General features: G+C 39.8%; 1 protein-coding gene across 4 annotated transcripts; it reads right to left on the minus strand.

The window, feature by feature from the left end:
* Positions 1–116: 116 nt before the first annotated feature.
* Positions 117–12,654, minus strand: LOC109902223 (protein cornichon homolog 4-like). 4 transcript variants are annotated; one of them, XM_020498392.2, is made up of 5 exons: positions 10,221–10,353; positions 9,635–9,703; positions 2,963–3,075; positions 1,307–1,447; positions 117–1,118 (listed from the first exon to the last, which is right to left on the minus strand). In XM_020498392.2, exons 1-5 carry the CDS (start codon positions 10,287–10,289, stop codon positions 1,091–1,093), a joined length of 420 nt encoding a protein of 139 aa, XP_020353981.1. In that variant the 5' UTR covers positions 10,290–10,353; the 3' UTR covers positions 117–1,090. The 4 variants fall into 4 exon arrangements, with proteins under 4 accessions (XP_020353981.1, XP_031642362.1, XP_031642363.1 ...); XM_031786502.1 differs by lacking the exons at positions 9,635–9,703; positions 10,221–10,353 and adding an exon at positions 12,636–12,654; XM_031786503.1 differs by lacking the exon at positions 10,221–10,353 and having other exon boundaries at positions 9,134–9,703.
* Positions 12,655–18,005: the final 5,351 nt, after the last annotated feature.

Raw genomic sequence — 18,005 nt, forward strand, 5'->3', positions numbered from 1 at the left:
GATGGCTTTAATGATTAGCAGCTTACGAAAGTCACGGAAATTATATTTTCAAAACAGGACTTTGGACGACAGTATTAGCCCTACCACAATATAATCTCACAAGAAAAATACACCAATTGTTCTCTTTCAAGTTTATTTAAGAAACCCCACAAATTATTTTCAAAAGCATATAAAAAGCGAGTAATTTTAGTTTGATTTAATATAACACGCACCCTTTCCCCATGGAGAAATACATTTGGCTGGAACATGGTCATTCTCAAACTGCACAAATAACATACATAGTGAAATGTAATACAACTATAATACAGACAAGGGATTTGATTCAATCTGAAACACTACACAAATTTAAAGACTTTACATATCAGCTCAATTGGAAATGACCTTAAAAGAAATTGCTCTTCAGTGCTACGGATTGAATCGAGGTTATATTGCCCATTGATACACAGTCGAGTGATAAAAATAGGGTTGAAAAACATTTTCCAATCCAGGTGCATGTATTCCCCTGAGAACACTATTTTATAATACCAATCAAATGTGCAACTTTCAGCAGTCAGTGAATGTCAGATCTACAACTTATTGATGTTAAGAGACCAAGAAAATATAGAAATAAATCTCCAAAACACAGGTTAGTATTCTGCAAAGGATATTCAAGGATTTTCCAGCATGTTGACAAGAGACAAAAAAATAAATATGACAATCAAATATGGCACTGACATATCAAAGATGATGTTTGGCAGGCTGCAAGAGGATGTGCTAGCTGTTGTGATAGGCTCTTGGCTGAAAATATGTTAGCCAATCGTATGCACCATCTAGCCTGTATGATTGTCATGTTTTCCATCTGCCCAGAGGAGCAGTGCATGGACAGCATTGTTGGACACAGGCTGAACGAAAGCACGCACACAATTCCAGGGCAGTTATGAGAACACAGAAGTACGTAATGGAGGGGAGGAGGGGGCTGAGCAATGATTAGGTGTCCAAGGGGAGTGTAATGTCAGGTGACTTCAGCTGAGCTGAGGACCAGGACATATTGAACACCACATTCTGAATAGTTTGTGATTTGGCCGATTGGATTAAAACAGCCATGGGGATCTCAATCGTTGATCAGTGCCAGGATCATGCTGTGGAGGAGAAAGGAATCGTGTGACAAGTGAAGAAATTACTTTAAAACAAAACTTAAGCTCAGGCTAAACATATGTTATCCTGTACTAAGCAATAAATAAAGGAGCAGTAAGATTAGCTATGTTAGTACTGTAACGTGACAGCGGCTAGCATATAGAATCCCAGACAGCAAGGGCCAGTCTCTTACCTGTACAGGTAGATGAAGAAGCAGAGCAGGTGGAAGCCGAGTTTGATCATGGACTCTTTCATGTGAGACTTTAGTTGTCCCCGGTTGTGGATTTCAGTGGGGTCAAACACCCCCATGTTTCCCATGGGCACCTTCCAAACCCTGTCAGATAAACAATAGGTAGACAACACTCGAGACACTAGAACAAAGGGTGTGTAGACATCTACTTTGTGCATGACAAGTAATTTTTCCAACAATTGTTTACAGACAGATTATTTAACTTATAATTCACTGTATCACAATTCTAGTGGGTCAGAAGTTTACATACACTAAGTTGACGGTGCCTTTAAACAGCTTTGAAAATTCCAGAAAATTATATCATGGCTTTAGAAGCTTCTGACAGGATAATTGACATACTTTTGAGTCAATTGGAGGTGTACCTGTGGATGTATTTCAAGGCATACCTTAAACTCAGTGCCTCTTTGCTTGACATGCTGGAGGAAACAGGTACAAAAGTATCTATATCCCCAGTAAAACGAGTCCTATATCGACATAACCTGAAAGGCCGCTCAGCAAGGAAGAAGCAACTGCTCCAAAACTGCCATAAAAAAGGCAGACAACGGTTTGCAACTGCATATGGGGAAAAAGATCGTACTATTTAGAGAAATGTCCTCTGGTCTGATGAAACAAAAATACAACTGTTTGGCCATGATGACCATCGTTATGTTTGGAGGAAAAAGGGGGAGGCTTTCAAGCCAAAGAACACCATCCCAATCATGAAGCACGGGGGTAGCAGCAGCATATTGTGGGGGTGCTTTGCTGCAGGAGGGACTGGTGCACTTCACAAAATAGATGGCTTCATGAGGGAGGAAAATTATGTGGATATATTGAAGCAACATCTCAAGACATCAGTCAGGAAGATAAAGCTTGGTCGCAAATGGGTCTTCCAAACGGACAATGACCCCAAGCATACTTCCAAAGTTGTGGCAAAATGGCTTAAGGACAACAAAGTCAAGGTATGGGAGTGGCCATCACAAAGCCCTGACCTCAATCCTATAGAACATTTGTGGGCAGAACTGAAAAGGCGTGTGCAAGCAAGGAAGGCCTACAAACCTGACTCAGTTACACCAGCTCTGTCTGGAGGAATGGGCCAAAATTCACGCAACTTATTGTGGGAAGTTTGTGGAAGGCTACCCGAAACGCTTGACCCAAGTAAAAAAAATTTTTTTATGGCAATGCTACCAAATACTAATTGAGTGTATGTAAACTTCTGGCCCACTGGGAATGTGATGAAAGAAATAAAACCTGAAATAAATCACTCTACTATTATTCTGACAATTCTTAAAATAAGTGGTGATCCTAACTTGACCTAAGAATTTTTACTGGCATTAAATGTCAGGAATTGTGGAAAAACTGAGTTGAAATGTATTTGCTAAGGTGTATGTAAATTTCTGACTTCAAGTGTATAGTGTTGTGTTCATATGCTGACGTCGAGAAATGAATTTTAATATTAATGTAAAATAAAGTATATCTTATTGTACAGCCACTGATGACAGCTCTGAGCGGAACCCCTCACCCCTCAGACACAAAAGTGTCTTTATTGTCCACATAGGACAAGAAGCCGTTGGTCATTAACATTCAGTTGTCATCACAAACAAAAAGGTATAACGTACTTACCTGTACATGTTCCAGGTGGCCACAGGCAGGTTGAGTAGGAAGACAAACCAGTGCAGGGAGACAAGCATCAGCACTGTTGCCAGGGCCTGGCCTACCAGCTCTGGTACAACCCACTGCAGATGCACATTATGAAAAGTATATGAGCACAAGCATACAGGACACAATAAATAAAAGACAATGGGCCACAGAGGTATAAGTCAGGAAGCTGAAAGTTACTACATACATGTAGGGTAAATCCATTTGAATTCAATAACTTTTTGACTGCACACCTTTTGATTTGAATGAAGCCTTCCATACATAGGCCTATTTAACCATTGGAAAAGTGCTCAGAAAGTGACTTTAGGGACCTGAATTCCAAAACATTCACGAGATAAAAGGTGCTCAAAGTTAACCCATTTTGCATACCATGTCGTCATCACTGGAAAAGATAAACAGTTGAGATTTATATCATTTAAAACCTTACAAAACAGGGTTGTCAAATTGTTTGACAATTTCTAGATTTATTTTTATAATGTCCTTTAACATCAATTATCTAAAAACGCTATTCGCATATGTTGTACCTTAGACCCTATTATACATAGTCTAAGATGTTTGTGTTGTGTCATCGGTTAAGACAACATGCTCTTGAATACAAGGTGGGTGTCATGTTTTGGCTGATACATGTTCAAATATGGGAATAAAATTGAAATGTCAAATCTTGAATGGTACCACAAAGATAGTTGGATGTCCACACATCAGAGAATGTTGACTTGAATGGGAATATCTGTTGTTTTAAATTATACTGTCAATCATCCATAGGAAACCCATTGAAATCATAGAAATGTAGATAATAGAATAGACATGCCTAAGTTGACAGTCGACGATGGGCGGTCATCTTTGTGGTAGAAATTAGAAGTACAAATGTCAATTCATTTTAAATGTCAATAGAGTACCAGCTAAATTACAGTGGTCTGAAGGGTTGGTTCCATTCTATGAATTATATTTCTATGATTGAAATGACCCCCCCCCCATGTATTCAAGGGCATGTTGTGTCTCAACCAAAAACCTCAGATGATGTGAAATAGGATATATGAGAACGAAAAGAAAAAAATTTAACACTTTTTTTGATTATAGATGTTCAAGGTTTCAAAATGACATTCTGTATTCAAACATATTTTTCAAATAAATAAAATAGTTTGACCACACTGTTTGTAAGCTTTTAAAATGATATCACACTAAACTATCTTTCTAGTGAAGAAGACCTGGATGTCTCATGGTATGGTGGGGTACACATAATTGGTAAACTCTTGGCACCTTTATCTCCTGAACCTTTTGGCAATCAGGTCCAAAAAGTCACTTTCTGACCACTTTTTCCATGGACAACCATGTCTGGAAAGTTTTACTTAAATCAAAAGGGATCCTGCCAAAAAGTGATTTGATAGGGATTTAGGGATGGATCGACATTTATAGAATGGTTACCTGGAGGAAGGTCATGCTTTTTTAATTAGTCAAGTGGAGGGTTTAGTATTTTATTAAATCTAGTCCAGGGGAGGGTCATGTAATTTGTAATTGATTGAAATGTCAATATTTCTATGTGTTTTAGAAGTTGTTGCTTGTTAATCAATGTGTGCCCGATCCCGCCCCTCATCTTGGATTCTCCGCTGGGCACTCAATATCAAGTGCGCCTATAGGCTATTTAGTGTGTTCTCAATCAAACGATCCATAGCCTATTGGCTACGAAGTGCATGCTCGAAAAGCACAGAGCAAAGTTATAGTTCTAAGATAGCTGCTGGGATGGTGTAAATGAAACTAGGCTACATTACACACTGCAATGGATAATCCAACCCTGAGCCCTGGCCTGCTCTGGGTAATCAAAAACATTTTTGTGCGCAGTTTATTAACCAATGGCTGTGCTGTGTAGGACTATGGGGGCAGTTCAGGAGAGTCAAAGTTGCCATCTACTTTTTGTTTTAATTATTATTTTGGGTACAGGGGAGGGTTGATAAAGAATAAAATGTTGACGCGTTCAAGGGGGGGTTTATGTCAAATATATTTTAGTGAAGGTAGGGCCATCCATTTTCATTTCAGAGAGGTCCGATTTTCTCCATGTAAACCTTATTTTAAATATTGTTCACTCCCTTAACCTATACCAACATTAACAAAATATGACGTTCTTTCTCATGTCTGCTCTGCACTCAGGTGCACAGCTTGTACTTATCACGAGTCCTATAGAATACCACAGTATGAGTCATAATACCCATTAAACCTGGCGGTCGAACAGGGAAACGGTTCCAATCATTTTTCCACCATTCATTTCTCTCATAGGGGATTTTAGAAACACTTCAAATAAAGGCTGTTTCTCATGTTGAGTGACTTCTTGATAACTGTGTAAATCTCTCTAGGACAGGCCTGGGCAATTCTTTTCCATGGAGAGCCTCATTAGAATATATTTTAGCCATCGCAGGCCTAAATCATATTACAGGATTATACATCATGTGTATGACTGTTGACAGATATATCTACTGTAAATCACATCCAGATATGCTACTTATTTTACTTTTTTAAAATGCAGATATAAACCACATCCATGCTCTCCTTTTGGTAGTTATTTTCATTATTCAACATGCAATGCACTACACGGAGGGAAAAGTACACTGTGCATTCAGCACCACGGACAGAACTCTTGTTAACGGGTATGTACAAAAACACAAGAGAGAGAACTCAACAGTACATTTCAACTACTCAATCAGTAAGGAGTGAAGACTCTGATGGGCATTAACTACAGCAGTTCAGTCAGGTTTAGTTTCTGACATCTCTATGTGCAGGATTTCTGAGAGGTGTGAGTCAGTAAGAGATGATCTGTGCCTTGACTTGTTACATTTCATCACTGAAAATGTCTGTTCACATACCTAGGTTGACCCAAACAGTACAAACATCTGAGCATGACTCCTAATCTTTGGAAAGTTTTGTTCATCGAGAGATGCATAGAACCTCGTCAGGGACATTGTTCTGAATAGTTCTCCAATCACTGCATCAGACTGAAGATCGATAAGCTCAAGTTGCAGGTCAGTGGGAGCGTTATCCACATTGAAGTTGAAAGGAAACCAACAGCATGTTATTTTCCAACATTTGAAATACTCAAAAACGACGAGAAAACTCACCGTTCAAAGCACGCAGCAGTGATGTATACTTCTCCCGCTGGTCATCTTGATAGGGAACAGACTAGTAGTGTCGGAAGGTGGGTGATATTGTTGGCTTCTACTTGGCAGGTCAGGAAGAGTAACTTACCCTTGAAGGCTTTGACAAGGCTGTACATCTGATGTGCAAAAAGGCCCTTCCTTGTAGTTTGGAATTCAGTTCATTCATGAAGGCCATGATGTCCACAGTGAAGGCAAAAATCAGCCAACCATTCTTTCTCTGGCAGTTGATGGAAATCCACATATTTTCCTTTAATTTGCAAAAACTCAGCAATCTCCGACTTCAGGTCCCACACCCTTTTAAGCACCCTCCCCAAACTGAGCCATCTCACGTTTGTGTGTGATCCGACTCGGTCTCTTCCAACTGTGAGACAAATTTCCTGTGGTTTAAAGATTTTGCTCTTATGAAGTTTACCACTTTAGTGACTGCATGCACAACATGGCTCATTTTCAGAACACATTTTCAGAGCACCTGCTGATTAAATATGCAATGCAGGAAAATAATGTTCTGATCTGGGTTCAGCTCAGCTACTTGATCTTGTATCATTTTCAAAAAAGCCAACGTTTTTTCCTGTGAAGTTTGGGCACCCATCAGTGGTCACACACTTATTAATCTCCTCCAATGAATATTTCACTGTGGTTGTGCTCTTCACTGACTGCACCGAAGCAAAGTCCTCTGCCATTTCAAAGTCTGGGGTTATGCCTCATAAGAATATTAACAACTGCGCCGTGTCACATACATCACTGCTCTCATCCAGGGCCAAGGAGAAATAGGTGAAATCCTTTGCCTTGTCTATCAACTGTTGTTCCATATTCTGTGACGTCCTCAACATGCCGTGTCGCTGTTCGTCTTGACAGGGAAACATTTTCAAACAGCTCTTTCTTGTCGGGGCAAAGTATTGCTGCAGAGTCTATGAAACATTATTTAATGAATTCGTCCTCAGCGAATGGCTTGCTATGTTTAGCAATTGTGTAGGACAGTACTTAGATTAGCACTCGCAATTCCGTCGTTTGCTGAATGCAGTTTTGTGAAAAGTCCTTGCTGCTTTTGCAACTATTTCGATGCACTTGCCCTCTGCTCAGAAGACATATTCCTATATTTCTCTGCATGCTTCGTCTGAAAGTGTCGGGATAAGTTGTCGTCTTTCAAGACAGCAATGCTCTCCTTGCACACAGCTTTCCCTGATACCTCAATAAAGAAATATTTCTAAGTCCACTATTGCTGGAACACCCTACATTCATTGTCTACTTTCCTTTTCTTTGGAAAAACTCATTTTAGCGCAATTTCTAGCTAGCTACTATTTGTAACGTGTGTGTCAGCCACTGCCTGTCCTCCTGCAGTTGTTACTTATACGTGCCTTCAAAATAAATGTCCCCAAAAGCGGTCGGAGTTATATCATTACACAAAGGCGAGTATTCATTATGCTTTTAATTTGAATAATAAATACTTTACCATCGCAAATTCTTTATGTGATCTGAGGTCCGCGGGCCATATTGAATCAGGTCGGCCTTTGCCACTCCTGCTCTAGGATAAAGTTACTTTTATCAAAGCTGCAGCTGTACATAGTCTATTGGTAAATAGCCCACCCTTTCTCACCTACCTCATCCCCATACTGTTTTTATTTATTTACTTTTCTGCTCTTTTGCACACCAATATCTCTACCTGTACATGACCATCTGATCATTCATCACTCCAGTGTTAATCTGCAAAATTGTAATTATTTGCCTACCTCCTCATGCCTTTTGCACACATTGTATATAGACTCCCCCTTTGGTTTCTACTGTGTTATTGACTTGTTAATTGTTTACTCCATGTGTAACTCTTTGTTGTCTGCTCACACTGCTATGCTTTATCTTGGCCAGGTCGCAGTTGCAAATGAGAACTTGTTCTCAACTAGCCTACCTGGTTAAATAAAGGTGAAATAAAAATAAATAAATAAAAAATATATATATTGCCTGTATTTACCCCCCCCCCCCCCCCCACACACAAAAAAATGAACGGCTAGTTAGCTGCTAATGTGGCTATCATAAAGAACTACAAATGTCAGGATGATCTGGACGAGACTGCCGAATCAAGGCAAAATGAACTCGATTAATTATCTAATGTTAGGTAAATGTAGTAATGAATAAATTGGCTGAATTCCTTTTAAATGGACAATTCTGTGAACTGTCTCGTGCAAGTTTTAAATTGACACAGTACCTGTTAGCAAAGGTGTCAGCTTGCGATGGTTTGCAGGTGCTTGCAGGGATTTGTAGTTTTGCATGATGTCTACTTTGATCTTAATTAGCATTTTCGAATCAGAGTTAATGGAACAGAATATATTGACAAATCACCTTGTCCGAGATAGAACATGGTTATCAAAAGATAACGCCAGTGTAAGCCTACACGAAACACAGCACTTATTTTAAGAATTTAATTTTTCACATAGGGGATTTTTAGATGGGTGGAAAACGATTGGAACAACTTTCCTGTTTGACCGTTAGGTTATGGGTATTATGACACATCCACTGTGGGGCTCTATGGCATTCCACATCCTTTTTGCAGTGGGAAATGTACTGACCCTACCCAAATGCACTGTCTAAACGTAAATACGCCTCACTTGCGATAGGGTTTTGGAAATGTTTGGAACTTAATAAAAATGTCAGTTTCTGACATTGTACCATTCTAAACCGTTGTGAAATATCTTCCATAACCAAAAATATTGTAATTTCATTTGTTTGAGTGAAAATGGTGTACAAAACCTAAAGTAAAGACGCAAAAACGAAACGTAAGCACAGAATTCGCACATAAAACATCTACCTCTTCTTAGACTTGCTTTCAATGAGAAAGACAGATCTATAACACACATTTATATGGGAATTTGACCCAGTGGCCAAAAAGTTACATATTGCAGCTAACTTTCATATCAAAAATACACTTACTGTACAGTTTATCAAAGTTACACCCTGCTGTGTAAAAAAAAGAAAAAAAGAAATCGAGTTCGATTTAGCTCACCAGGTTGAACCGGTAGGGGGCGTTTATCCTTGTAAAAATGATTGCACTCGTTTTGACCACAGGCTGCCTCCCGGCATTGCGGAGTGGGTAACAAGGTGGGATATCTCGCTTTATTAGCTGGGTGCTCTGCCATTTATAACTATCTTAAAACGAAATCCGAAATTCAAGAACATTGGGAAACGTCGGCACACCAAAATGTAGCCCGGTGATGCTCGATTTGCGATTCACAAATGTATCTTTTGGAATTTGAAATATTATGTCTTGCTAATGTGAAAGTTAAGTCCCAAATGTTTCCAAAACCTTATCGCAAACGAGATTTTATGTTTCGAACCGTTAAAACAGTGTCGGGATTATAGTTTACAGTGAGTTAGTTGTGGTCTACACCTTTAACCGAAAGCCGTAAAGGGGGGCTATGCCCATGGGTTCTCGAGAGCTAGCTAGCTGCGTGTACAAGCAAAACTATATATTTGAAAGGAAATGACCCATGACAACTGTGCTTACTCTGTTTAACTTCGAACAGCAGGCTCGTGCATTGATGTAGTCACATTCTAGATCGGAGAGGGTAATTACCTATTCATGAAGTTAAGGTATGTAAACTGTCTTGGCAGAGATGTATAAGGCTAACGTTTAGCTATACAGTAACAGTTTCTCTATATTCTGAATGTCAGCTAACTCAAGCGAGGAAGCCATTGAATACTTAGGAATGTGTGAGTAACTGGGACTCACGGTCTGTTTAACCACTGAACTTTTGCTAGGAAAAAACAAGCAGCAGACACTGCATCTAAAATATGTCAACATTTCTGTTGACAGCCTGAAGATCGACATTTTAAAGTGCAAAGGACGAACAGGGCGTTGGCTAACTGGCCCTTACTGGCTAGTTCGCTAACGTCTGTTTATCAAGACACAGCAGTAGGGATTGGATTGATCCGTTTGATAATGGCTAAATCACGGCCACCGTTAACTAGCACTTATCTACCACAGACATGGACCCACAAAGCACGAGCGCTAAAAACGTATGGATTGTAACAAAGAATAGTACTAGAGATCCAGTACACAACCTATTAGCTAATGTTCAAGAAAAGGATACGAAGTACACCGCCAGAAAAATCAAAGCACAGCAGTCGACCAGCGATAGAATGAACACAGCCGCCTCCATCTTTCGTCTTCCGCATTCACTGCTATTTCCGGTTATTTTAAAATTGGTGTGAAGGGTCAGGTTTTACCTATACTGCCACCTGTCGAACTGTAGTAGATAGTTTGGAAGGGGGTGGAGCACCGCAAGTTTAAGACCATACTTAGTCATTGTTCTCCCTCTTTTCTCTTAATAAGAGATTGGTCACCTTTGTTTGATACTGTTTTCCTTGATTTATTTGGCGTGGGCTACAGCCAAACAGCCTGTGATGAGTTTAGTTAATAAATCGGTAATTCGTAAACGCAATCCTCTCTGGACATTTGTTCATTTAGGAAAAATTACGTGCATATATTGAAGCAACATCTCAAGACATCAGTCAGGAAGTTAAAGCTTGGTCGCAAATGGGTCTTCCAAATGGACAATAACCCCAAGCATACTTCCAAAGTTGTGGCAAAATGGCTCAAGGACAACAAAGTCAAGGTATTGGAGTGGCCATCACAAAGCCCTGACATCAATCCTATAGAACATTTGTGGACAGAACTGAAACATTGTGTGCGAGCAAGGAGGCCTACAAACCTGACTCAGTTACATCAGCTCTGTCAGGAGAAATGGGCCAAAATTCACCCAACCTCTCGTGGGAAGCTTGTGGAAAGCTACCCGATGCATTTGACCCAAGTTAAACAATTTAAAGGCAATGCTACCAAATACTAATTGAGTGTATGTAAACTTCTGACCCACTGGGAATGTGATGAAAGAAATAAAAGCTGAAATAAATCACTCTCTACTATAATTCACTTTAAAATAAAGTGGTGATCCTGACCTAAAACAGGGATTTTTTACTTGGATTAAATGTCAGGAATTGTGAAAACCCGGGATTTACTGAGTTTAAATGTATTTGGCTAAGGTGTATGTAAACTGTCTGACTTTAACTGTATATATCTATTTAATTGATAAACAGTCACCTTATTAATCATTACCTCTTATCATATTCATCATTCTGAACCTCCTCCTCGTGTTGATTATTCAGGGTTCAGAATTCTGACCACTATGGACGTGAGCTGCAGCTTTTCGTCTCTCTGGTCTAAAGGAAGATGAGTTTATTTCTTCACCTCGTGTTGAGGTTCAAAGTTCCAACCATTTCCGACGTGTAGCGATTGCTCCACACACACTTTTCTGGTCTAATGTGAATTTCATTACCAAGACTTGTTATGCACTCTGGCCAAAAGGACGGCTCCTTCCGTCTGACACGCTCTTCTGACCTCACTCAGGGTGTGGCTACTTAATGTGCAAAGGGTATGATTAGAAGTTATCCCTTATAACTCCTAAAATCAAATATCTATCCTAACAAAAATACTTTCAGCATTGTTCATGTCCTATGCACAACGTATTGGATGAAACTTGACAGATAAAGGTGGTTTCCTTTCCAAGTTACAGAATTTCGTCCATACAGTTTGTTTTTAATGACATCACACAATGAAAAACAATATGACATTAGTTTTCTACATTTCCCCACTGACCATTCCCAAAATTCTTTGTTAGAATTATTGTTCCATTATCCACTTTTTGGACGTTAAGAGTTTTGGGTGGGCAAAAGTCTCTGGAGACAAAGGGACATTCCTTTAGCCAATACTGGAGGGTAGAGAGAGAGTCCTCTCCTGCTTAATTTATGACTGGGTGTGGAGGTATTATCAAAACACCCACACCAGTTCCATCCTCCCCTCTGCGGGTGGGAGAAGGTCTGGTTATTGTCAGCCATTTCCAAGCTGATCTGACCCATTGTGATCCTCACAAGACAGTCATGACAACACGACAGAACAATAACGCACAGTAAAATATCTTTAACAGAATCGACAAAAAGTCGTATCAAAGGCATGTTTGCTCCTCTGTCCCTTCATATTGAAGTGGGAATTTAATGAATTAGTCATCAATCTGAAACATTTTAAGAAAGAAGATATCAACGTTAGACAGAAGTTGGATAATGACCATTGTTAACCCATTTTAAATGGTAAAGTTTAGCTTAATCCTAATACATGTTGTGATATTCATACAACCTTTTAGAAACACACACTCCATAATTCTGAGGACATTGTCCCTGACAGATGTTCCCCCAATTGAGGACAGCTTGGCAGTCTTAAAAGAAGAAAGCTACTTGTAAAAATGTAAGTATGTGTAAAGAGGCACTAAAGAGACAATAACATATAATCTTGTTCAAAAGATGTCTGACATATCATTTCAGCAACAAACATTGTTAGAAATGGAGGTTATTGGCAAATCTCTTCCTCTTCTCTGCAACTGCGCACGTATGTGAGTTTGAGTGCGCGACAGGGAGAATGAGCAAGAGAGAAAAGGAAGAAACTTTACATGACTCACCATGGTAGGTGTCTGTTGAATCAGGACACAAGGGTTTTGCACCTGAAAAAAAAGGCGAGATTAAATAGGATTTTATTTGCTTTACAATGGTATTCTATTAGAACGTGGTGGTATATCAATTGGATCTACCTACACTACACTCTTAGTTTTCCAAAGGGGTTCTTCGGGTGTCTCCATAGGTGCACCCTTTGAAGGACCCTTTTTGTTTCCAGGTAGAACCCTTTGGGGTTCCATGTAGACTCCTCTGCGGAGAATGTTCTACATGGAACCAATAGGTTCTATCTGGAACCAAAAAGGGTTTTTCAAAGGGTTATCCTATGGGGACAGCCATTGAACTCTTTTAGGTTTGAGATACCAGCTTTTTTTAAATTTGCAAATCAACTCAGCCAAATCTCAGAGATCTATTTAACCAGGTCAGAAACTCAGTTGCTCTGCAACAACACAGCTGCTGTTAACATTATTAGCTAGAAAAAGTCCAGCAGCTAACCTCTGTAGCTAGGTAACACCAGTCAGCTAGCTAGCTAACGAAAAGGCAAAGAAAGGGAGTTAGCTATATTTGTTTATGGATGGTTTGTTACACAAATAACTTCAGCCATTAGCTAGCTAGCTAGAGCCAAACAACAACTGCTGACCTTGACACAGAAGCTAGCTAACGTTAGTTTACATCCAAATGCCATAATACTACTAGTAGCTAGCTACTCCATAGTCCAAGTTACAGTAAGAGCTACCTAACTGAGCCACATTTCACTGTCAGACAGGACACTAACGTTACTCAAACTGCTGAGAAAACAAATGGCTTGCTAATGACATTAACAGCGCCTTTGGCTCAGTTGTGCACTGACTGCAGTGTGCAAATGCATGTTTGGTAGCATCAAAAAACTCACCAGTTTAACATCCATAACATCCGTCTTAGCTCTTATTGCAGGACTTTGACTGTGGGGAATCACCTTTCCAATCATTCTATTGTGTGTATTGGCCATTCATACTGCTCTCTGCAGCCTAACCTATGAATTGTGCACCCGTGAAATGGGGTATCCGCCTACTTAGTGACACTCACAGAACACAACTGTGTAGAGTTTACCACAAATATTGAGGTCTTAGCTCTTATTGTGCTGAAAAACACCAATTAGTATAACAAAGAGAAACAAAAAAATCATAGCAGAGTGTGTCCACAACATAAACACATGAAGAATAAGAAATATATACTCACATTTCTGAAGGACGCATACGGGCCTTGGCAAAAACAAAGAATGCTACCTAAAAGAAATCCCAGGAGATGACTGGAACTTATAACTGAAATGGAAAAATCTCTGTGTCTGTGACACCCTCTGATTGGTGCGACGCAGACCCAGTGGTGAGCGTGGTGAAACTGAGAAGACAATATCTGTCCTTTTGAGTTTTGAAGCAGAATCTTTACCTGATAAAGTCATGTTAGGATATGTCAGTTATCCAGTCAGTCCAAATAACTTGTGTCGGAACCACTAAGGTGTTTCAGATGCCAAGCTTATGGTCATGTTGCAGCAGTGTGTAGGAGGGAGATGTGAGAAGTGTGCAGGAGGGCATGGGACGAACAAATTTGTAGTATCGGTGGAAAAAACTGTGTCAATTGTGGGGGTGCCCATGTTGCTGGGGATCAGAAGTGCCCGGTGTGAGAGAAAGGTTGAGGTTGCCAGGGTCAGAGTAGAACAGAAGGTGTCGTATACTGAGGCAGTGAAGAGAGTTGAGGATGATTGGTCAAGGGTGAGTAGTAGGCTTCTTAGCGTTCATTGCCATGGTTATCAGCTGCAGAGAAGTACTTGGGTGTACAAGGTTTTACTGCAGAAGAGTTTCAAGGTGTGTTGAACGAACGAGTCCCTTTCTCCCAGTCCGTTGGCCTGGTGTAGGATCAGTTAGGGACAAAGTAGTGGAATGGGGTGGGGATTTAGATTTGTATTAAATAATGGTGTATATACAGTACCATTCAAAAGTGTGGACACCCCTACTCATTCAAGGGTTTTTCTTTATTTGTACTGATTTCTACATTGTAGACATCAAAACTACAAAATTACACAAAGGGAATTATGTGGTAACCAAAAAAGTGTTAAACATGTGTCACGCCCTGACCGTAGATTGCTTTGTATGTTTCTATTTTTTAGTTTGGTCAGGGTGTGATGTGGGTGGGTATTCTATGTTTTGTTCTATGTTTGTATTTCTATGTGATTGGCCTGGTATGGTTCCCAATCAGAGGCAGCTGTCAATCGTTGTCTCTGATTGAGAACCATAGTAGCCTGTTCCCACCTGGTGTTTGTGGGTAGTTGTTTTCTGTATTTGTGTGTCTGCACCAGACAGAACTGTTTTGGTTGTTCTGTTAATCACCTTCTTCCACCAACAGCCGTTACAACATGTTATATTTTAGATTCTTCAAAGTAGCAACCCTTTGTCTTGATGACAGCTTTGCACACGCTTGGCATTCTCTCAACCAGATTCATGAAGTAGTCACCTGGATTGCTTTTTCAACAGTCTTGAAGGAGTTTCCACATATGCTGAGCACTTGTTGGCTGCTTTTCCTTCACTCTGCGGTCCAACTTATCCCAAAACATCTCAATTGCGTTGAGGTCGTGTGATTGTAGAGGCCAGGTCATCTGATGCAGCACTCCATCACTCTCCTTCTTGGTCAAATAGCCCTAACACAGCCTGGAGGTGTGCTTTGGGTTGAAAAACAAATGAAAGTCCCACTAAGTGCAAAACAGATGGCATGGCGTATTGCTGCAGAATGCTGTGGTAGCCATGCTGGTTAAGTGTGCCTTGAATTTTAAATAAAGCAAAGCACTCCCACACCATCACACCTCCTCCTCCATGCTTCACAGTGGGAATCACACATGCAGAGATCATCCGTTCACCAACTCTGCATCTCACAAAGACATTGCGGTTGGAACCAAACATTTCAAATTTGGACACATCAGACCAAAGGACAGATTTCCACTTGTCTAATGTCCATTGCTCGTGTTTCTTGGCCCAAGCAAGTTTCTTCTTATTATTGGTGTCCTTTAGTAGTGATTTCTTTCAGCAATTTGACCATGAAGGCCTGATTCACACAGTCTCTTCTGAAGAGTTGATGTTGAGATGTGTCTGTTTCTTGAACTCTGAAGCATTTATTTGGGCTGCATTCTGAGGTGCAGTTAATTGCCGATTTCTGAGGCTGGTAACTCTAATGAACTTATCCTCTGCAGCAGAGGTAACTCTGGATCATCCTTTCCTGTGGCGGTCCACATGAGAGCAAGTTTAATCATAGCGCTTGCTGGTTTTAGCGACTGCATTTGAAAAACTTTCAAAGTTCTTGACATTTTCCAGATTGACTGACCTTCATGCCTTATAACGTCTTACGGCTGAAATCCCGTTAACGGGATCGATATGACAACAGCCAGTGAAAGTGCAGGGCGCCAAATTTAAACAGAAATCTCATAATTAGAATTCCTTAAACATACAAGTATTATACACCATTTTAAAGATAAACTTGTTGTTAATCCCACCACAGTGTCCAATTTCAAAAAGGCTTTCAAAAATCTCAGTTTACGTTGGCGCGTTATGGTCAGTAATGTTTTGCTTCCAATCTGATTTTGCAGAGAGCCACATCAATTTACAGAAATACTCATCATAAATGTTGATGAAAATACAAGTGTTATACATGGAATTATGTTTAATTATATTATATTATATTATATATTATATTATATTATATTATTATTAATTATATTATTATATATATATATATACACATACACACACTTCTCCTTAATGCAACCGCTGTGTCAGATTTCAAAACAGCTTTACGGGAAAAAGCACACCATGCAATAATCTGAGTACAGCGCTCAGAGACCAAAACAAGCCATACAGATACCCGCCATGTGGTGGAGTCAACATAAGTCAGAAATAGCATTATAAATATTCACTTACCTTTGATTATCTTCATCAGAATGCACTCCCAGGAATCCCAGTTCCACAAATGTTTGTTTTGTTCGATAAAGTCCATAATTTATGTCCAAATACCTCCTTTTTGTTTACGCGTTTAGTTCACAAATCCAAATTCACGAGGCACAGGCCAGACGAAAAGTTCATTACAGTTCGTAGAAACATGTCAAACGATGTATAGAATCAATCTTTAGGATGTTAACATAAATCTTCAATATCGTTTCAACCGGAGAATTCCTTTGTCTATAGAAAGGAAATGGAACATAGCTAACTCTCACGGGCGCGCGCCTGACTGAGCTCATGGCATTCTGCCAGACCTCTTAGTCAATCAGCTCTTATTCTCTCCCCCTTCACAGTAGAAGCCTGAAACAAGGTTCTAAAGACTGTTGCCATCTAGTGGAAGCCTTAGGAAGAGCAATATGACCCCATAGACACTGTATATTGGATAGGCAAAGACTTGAAAACCTACAAACCTCAGATTTCCCACTTCCTGGCTGGATTTTTTCTCAGATTTTTACCTGCCATATGAGTTATGTTATACTCACAGACATCATTCAAACAATTTTAGAAACTTCAGAGTGTTTTCCATCCAAATCTATTAATAATATGCATATCTTAGCTTCTGGGCCTGAGTAGCAGGCAGTTTACTCTGGGCATCTTATTCATCCAAGCTACTCAATACTGCCCCCAGCCATAAGAAGTTAAAGTAATGGTGGACTTTCATTTCTCTTTGCTTATTTGAGCTGTTCTTGCCATAATATGGACTTGGTCTTTTACTATAGAGGCTGTCTTCTGTATACCAACCCTACCTTGTCACAACACAACTGATTGGCTCAAACGCATTAATAAAGAAAGAAATTCCATAACTTAACTTTTAACAAGGCACACATGTTAATTGAAATGCATTCTAGGTAACTACCTCATGAAGCTGGTTGACTGGTACTGTGCGTGTAGGGTTAGTTGGTGGTGCAGTATTTTCCTTTCCGGCCTTTCTTTTTCATTGTTTAATCACAAAATGTAAGTGATTGACCCACACACTACCGCACAGTAGGTGGCGGTATGCACAATCAAAATGTGCGAACGCCATGATAGCAAATAAGAAGAAATACACATAAGGCTTGCATTTAGTCCAAAAAGTGTATTCCTATGCTGTTTTTTTGCACATTACTTTAGTGCCTTGTTGCATACATATGCATATTTTTTCATTTATTTTCATTCTGTTAAGTCAGTATTGTGGAGTCACTATAATGTTGTTTACCAGTTCTCAGTTTTCTCCCATCACAGCCATTGAAGTCAACAATAAAATCACCAATGGTCTCATGGTGAAGCTGTTTCCTTCCTGTCCTGCAGCTCAGATCAGAAGGACGACTGCATCTTTGATGTGTCTGGGTGGTTTAATACATCATCCACAGCATAATTATT

This window comes from Oncorhynchus kisutch, linkage group LG13 (assembly GCF_002021735.2).
Source record: "Oncorhynchus kisutch isolate 150728-3 linkage group LG13, Okis_V2, whole genome shotgun sequence".
Lineage (NCBI taxonomy): Eukaryota > Metazoa > Chordata > Actinopteri > Salmoniformes > Salmonidae > Oncorhynchus > Oncorhynchus kisutch.